At 49.5% G+C, this 6000-nt stretch overlaps 1 protein-coding gene across 1 annotated transcript; it reads left to right on the top strand.

Annotated features, from left to right (window-relative positions):
* The first annotated feature begins 323 nt into the window (after positions 1-323).
* LOC149340487 (uncharacterized) lies at positions 324-5319 on the top strand. The gene is made up of 2 exons (XM_089551134.1): positions 324-1985; positions 5314-5319. The coding sequence occupies exons 1-2, from the start codon at positions 381-383 to the stop codon at positions 5317-5319; spliced, it is 1611 nt and encodes a 536-aa protein (XP_089407260.1). The 5' UTR covers positions 324-380.
* The last annotated feature ends 681 nt before the right edge of the window (positions 5320-6000 follow it).

The raw sequence follows: 6000 nt of genomic DNA, 5'->3' as shown, positions 1-6000 counted from the left end.
GAAGGAGTTTACGAAGAGGTCGTAAACGAGTGTAGCAGCAGAACGATATTGTGAGGTGCCGCGCGGAAGCGGTTTAGTGAGGTTCACCGTGGAGAGGTACTCGTTGCCTTGAGTACAGAGTTCGGCCTCCAACTATGAATTTAAAGGAGCTTGTAGAGGTGGGCACCCAGATGGGGTTGTCCGGAGCTGGACTGCGTAAATGGGTGGACCAGGAAAGAGAGAAGGCCGAGAAAGAAAGAGAGAGGGCTCGGGAAGAAGCCGAAAAAGAGAGAGAGAGGGCTCGGGAAGAAGCCGAAAAAGAGAGAGAGAGAATGGAGAAAGAAAGGCAGAAGGCTCGAGAAGAAACCGAGAAAGAAAAAGAGAGAGAATTTGAACGCGAAATGAAGCTGCTTGCCGCGAAGCTGGAACTGCAACGTGGTGCGAATCACTCAGCTGTAGTTCAGAGCACTAGAGAGGAAGGTAGTAGCTTGCGTATAGATGCCAGCAGGTTGCTTCCTAGATTTGATGAGAAAAGGGACGACCTGGACGCATTCCTTAAGCGATTCGAAGGGATCGCGGTGAGCCAGAATTGGTCAGACAGTGAGCGCGCCACCGTTCTTAGCACTTGTCTGAGCGGTGAGGCACTAAGTGTATTCGGGCGACTGTCTCCTGAAGACGCAGCAAGTTATAGCAAGGTGAAAGCCGCTCTGCTTAAACGATTCCGACTCACCACCGAGGGATTTCGGGACAAATTCCGGACAGGAAAGCCCACAGACGGAGAAACGGCAACCCAATATGTGGCGCGATTAAGCCACTATTTTGATCGCTGGACGGAACTGTCGGAAATCGCACAGGAGTACAGTGCACTCCGCGAGCTGCTGATCAAGGAACAATTCCTGAGCAGTTGTCACCCGAACCTGGCGCTATACCTCAAGGAGAGAAGGGCCAAGACCCTCTCTGAAATGCTAGAACTTGCCGACCAATTTCTTGAAGCCCAAGGAGGAACTAACCTGAGTAAAGTTAAGAATGCAAATTCTGAAAGCGCAGAGAAATCCGACAGCCGCGATACTCGATCCAGCCCAAAGCCTCCACCGAAGTGCTACCTGTGTAATAAGACAGGCCACTACGCATCTAACTGCCGCAACAGCGCTGCGAACGGTAGCCCGACAGCTTGTTTTAAGTGCGGCCAGAAGGGACACAAAGCCGCGGCATGTTCCAGCCCGGGCAAGTCCGCTCCCCAGGTATCGTGCGTGCCGGCCTCCTCAGGTGACCACCTGGAGGAAGAAGACGAAAACGGCTTTGTCGAGCTGAAGAACGGCAAGAAGGTGCCCGTCGTGAACGCCGTAGTGAACGCGCGACCTGAAGCCGGAATGCACAGGATGCCTGTCTCGGAAGGGAAAGTAGGGCCGCGAAGAATTTCAGTGCTGCGAGACACAGGAAGCAGCGCGGTCATCATAAAGCGAGGCTTGGTGCGAGATAAGGATCTCACTGGAACGAAAAGCCTTGTGCGGCTAGTAGACGGATCCTTTAGGCGCTTACCAGAAGCTAGAGTACAGGTGCAGACTCCCTACTACAGCGGTAAACTGACTGCACTTTGCATGGAACGCCCCATATACGACCTCATATTGGGTAACATCAAGGGGGCAAAATTTCCCAAGGACCCAGACGGTAGCCGCGAGGGAGAAAAATGCGAATCCTGCACGTCAGAGCGTCGCAGTGATCGACAGGAAAAAAAGCGGCGAAGGAAGCGCGAGCGAGCTAGCGCAAGAAAGGAAGAAATAAAAGAATCCCCCAAGAAGGAAGAACGGCAAAATGTAGCGCAGGAACGTTCCGGGCAAGAGACACCCTCTTCGCAAGAAACATGCTCGAACAAAGCAAACAGCTACGAGAAGCTGGAGGATAAGCCAGCAAGTGGCCGCAGCGGAGCACGAATGCCGAAGGAAGGAAGGAAAAGCCTAAGAAGGACGCGTGGAAACAACGTGTCTAGAATTTCTGCTAAGTTCAGTGTAAGGCAGGCCTTAGAAACGATTCTAGTGCTGATCGGCACCTTGCTTCGGCTGTTTTCCTGCCGCACTGTCGAATTCAGGAAGGAGACCAGGAGTGTGTTCACACCGGTTCTTATCGTGAGCCTCTGCGTTATGATGCAAGTGCCTTGGAACATGTCGATTGTCTTGTTCGCATGTGCATGCCGCCCCGAAAACTTTTTGTATGCTTGGGATATGAAAGAATTTCCCAGGGCAGAAAGCCAAGAGGCAGACATTGACAGAGCGAAAGAATCGCTTAGGAAAGAGAGCCAGGAGTGCTCCCGAATTTTAGAACAGGGCCAGTCTGTTCGCCGTGAACTGTGTAGGCCAAACTTGGAAGTATAGGAGAAAGTATGCCTCATACTTGTGTGCCTCCTGTTTGCAATGTTGTGTTACTGTACTGCCCAATCGCGGTGTGTTTTTGTGTATTGCGAACATGGCATTGAGTTACGTATGTGGAAACATCATTGTATTGATGTATGTATTTTGGCCTTCGCCATTGAATTTGTGAGCGCATGCATGCGCGCGCGAATTCTACCGCCGAAATACGGCGTGTTTTGAAGTACAACCTGTCTATTGCACTGGGTTATGTATGTGAAAGCATCAAGGTATTGATGTATGTATTTTGGCATTCGCCACTGACTTTGTGAGCGCATGCATGTGCGCGCGAATTTTGTGTTTTGTGAATATTGTTACACAATATTCTTAAAGGAAGGGGCAGTGTCACAAAATTCGGCGCATTTTAGAAACAAACAAAGAAAAACCGCCGCGCGCACGGCGTCTCGCCGGCGCGAGCCCAACGGGAGAGAGGGAAAGTTCCGCCGAGCACGTGCCTCTCTCTCCACCGCCACAGCGTGTGCCGAGGGGATGAGTCATCCACGCCGATTATTCTCGAACATGCGAGTCGGTTCTACGGCTGACGGGGGGAAAGGGCGTAGCCTTGCGTGCACTAAGACACGTCCCCCTCGCCAGTCGGCGTCGGCTCCGCTCAAGAACACGCTCGAAACTTCGAGATGCGACCCCCGACCTCTGACCAATGGGGACGCGCGGCCGGTGAGAAGAGGAAAGGGAGACAGCACTGCCAATGCTGCGTGTATGTGCGCGCCTACTCGGGCGCGAACAACAAACAGACGGGAGAGCGAGCCTATAAAGAAGGACGTTGACCGCTATCAGTCAGTCCGGACCGCCGTTTAAGCTTCGGAGAAGCGCGCCCGTTCGACTCCCGGGGAAAACACCACTCGGCCAGCCACGGACCAACGAGGCAACGGTCGCCAGTCTGCGGGACGGCATCGTCATGGAACTCTGGTCGTCGGACTGCCGCAGTGCCCGGTGAACAAATTGTGTTTTGTTTGTTTACCTCTCTCTCTTGTGTTAGTGCACTTTAGGTGCAATATTGCCTCTGTATTGCATTCTCTCTCGAGTTTAACTTTGCACGAATTGCATTGTTTGTTAATCACTTGGTATGTGTTTGTACGAGTGATTGTGAAATCCTCTGTATCGTCTCAATTGCTGTATAAACTTTGTTATTGTTTGTGAACCTTTGGCTCCGACCCATTCTCTGGCTTGCGACCAGCGAAAGCTGGGCACCGAACGCCCAAAAACCTATTGTCACTTGGTAGCTGGTCTCCGCTGAGTTTGCCACGCTGAGTCGAGGGCATCTCCTTCGAGTCCGAGACCGCTACCCCCACACGCTCTAAGGGTGTCTGGGAGCTTCCCACTTAAAAGTGCGCGAAGTCTGGGTGACACCGGGCTTCCCCCTCCGGACGGTGTGCCGGATGACACGCCGAATCTTGCTGGCCGGATTCCGAGGATTCCTGAGCTGATGGTTCCGCTGACTTTGTGGCGTGGGGGAAAAATAGCAGCGAAAGACAAAGACGGATTTTGCTAATGGATAATGATTCCGTAAGAGTATGCTTACGGAGGCAATATAGGCAGCCAGTGCTAGCCGAGTGTAGCGCTGTAATTTTAGGGCAAGCGAGATTGCTTCGAGTGCGAACGTTATTTCGCAATGCTGCATGAGGTAACTCGATTCACATTTTCTGGATATTTTTAATGGCGTGTCTGCTTGTCCAAGAGTGATTGCGAAATCTCGTGACGATAAACGGCGCCAAGGAAGAGAAAGAAAATGTGGTCATAGAAAGTTTAGACATAAGACATTAAAGTCGGGCTGGCTGCTAAAGAATGGGAATACAATGTTGAGAACGACGACCATGAAAATGAATACGATGATGATGCAGCCGCAATAAAAGTTAAGCGAATACACTATTTGGAAGCGTGCGACTCCAGGTGGTTCGAGGCAAAGTTCGGTGAGCGAAAAGCAGGTCATTGATGCCACGTTTCTGACGTTTCGAGGTCGTCAACTAAGTGTCCGTATTGTTCGACGCCTCACTGAGAGATCGGCCGATTAAGGGAGCTTAACTGGGAAGATAAAGGGTCAGAAGTAACACGGGCCTACCAAAATCACAGCGAGTGGTGATTACACTGCGACTTAGCCCTGTTGTCTGAGCCCAGATCTTTTACTTGCCCCCCCCCCCCCCCCCCCCCAAAAAAAAAAATACATTTATAACATTATAACATATAGGGCTTTAAATGTAGCGACCAATTGCTATGAACCACGAAAATGTTACCTATGAAGAAAATCGAAGAGAACAGTTGCCGTGATAACATGATGATCTTTTATTTAGACTTTGTTGGCCATTCTTACAACGGAGTACCCAGGACAAATTAGTTCTCATTGTGTACTGTGACAAACATTTTTCATATTATACTGTCCACAATACGTGAATGATATGTGCAAGAAAGGGAGCGAAAGCACCTGCATAGATTTGGACAGTCTTGTCTTTGTTTTTTGACACAACTTGTGCTGGTAGATCAGCTCTAGCAGACAAAAAAAAAGTAAAAATTTTTTTTTATTGCAAGTTCTCTCTGGGTCAATTTGATAACTGTAGGCGTGTTTTTAATCGTTAAAGAGTTGTCCTGAAGAGCGACGCAGTAATTGCATGCTTCGTTCAGAACGCATATCTCAACCGCGACTTGAGTCCGTGGTGGTATAACGCACTACTTTCTTTAAAACTGCCGGTTCAGCTTCAAGGGACGCGCTGGTGAAGAAGCTGGCGCCATTTGGGGTTCATGCTTAGTAGACTCGCAGAAGCGAACGCCATGCACTTGCAGGAGTAGTGGTTCGCAAACCACCCGGTCACACGCAAGTAGTCAGACGGCCTATTGAGAATGCTTCCTCATTTATTCGCCAAAATGGGTTGTCCGGTGCACAAGAATGAAAGTGACTGCACTTCGGCTTGTGCCTACACAGGTATGACGATATTTGCGGCAAAGCTAACCTCGAAAGCTATTCTTGGGTGCATTGCGCCTTCGCGACAGCGACACAACTAAAAGACCTAATCGGCCTATGCAACCTACCACACATGAAATGGGCACTTCGAGCCAATATCTTGATCTAAAAAATCAAACCTGTTAAGCCTTTCTCTAAAATTTACAATTCACTCGATGCGGGTATTTAACACGAGCGAGCGCGTGTTTTTTATTCGAAGTGAAATCTCGTTCCCAAGCACGCATCGCACCTGAGCTCCACCGCTTGCACATGCATTCTCTTCCGTATGGTTTCACACTCATAATAAGATGCTCGATATCACTTCCTGCTAGAGTCGCGAATTACGAACGTGCTTGCGTTGTTAAATCCAAATGCGGGATGAGCTTTTGTCTGCATTCTGTCCTTTGCTTGTCTAAAATTGCCCTTATTCCCTTCTCCAAGCGAACGGCAGCAAACCGGAAATAGCAACTGCTTAACTGCCCTATCATTTGTTTTTTGCGAGGTCTCTTTCTCTCCCCGCCGAATTCTTTAGTCACCAGTAATCCTTGTTGAAGTTATATCAAAATTTAATATTCAAGCTGTATCAGAAATCGCTCAGAATAAGCTAACTCGACGCGAAAGAGTTACACACGTTTCCATGTGAAGACTTACATTCTGACGCCAAAATAG

Source organism: Amblyomma mixtum, chromosome 6, assembly GCF_055824585.1.
Source record: "Amblyomma mixtum isolate Tamu chromosome 6, ASM5582458v1, whole genome shotgun sequence".
Taxonomy (NCBI): domain Eukaryota; kingdom Metazoa; phylum Arthropoda; class Arachnida; order Ixodida; family Ixodidae; genus Amblyomma; species Amblyomma mixtum.
The sequence above is the reverse complement of the archived record's forward strand: the minus strand, read 5'-3'. Positions and strand labels throughout refer to the sequence as shown.

Coding starts and splice junctions, on each gene's coding strand:
- LOC149340487 (XM_089551134.1), top strand. CDS start 381: ATGAAGCTGCTTGCCGCGAAGCTGGAACTGCAACGTGGTGCGAATCAC.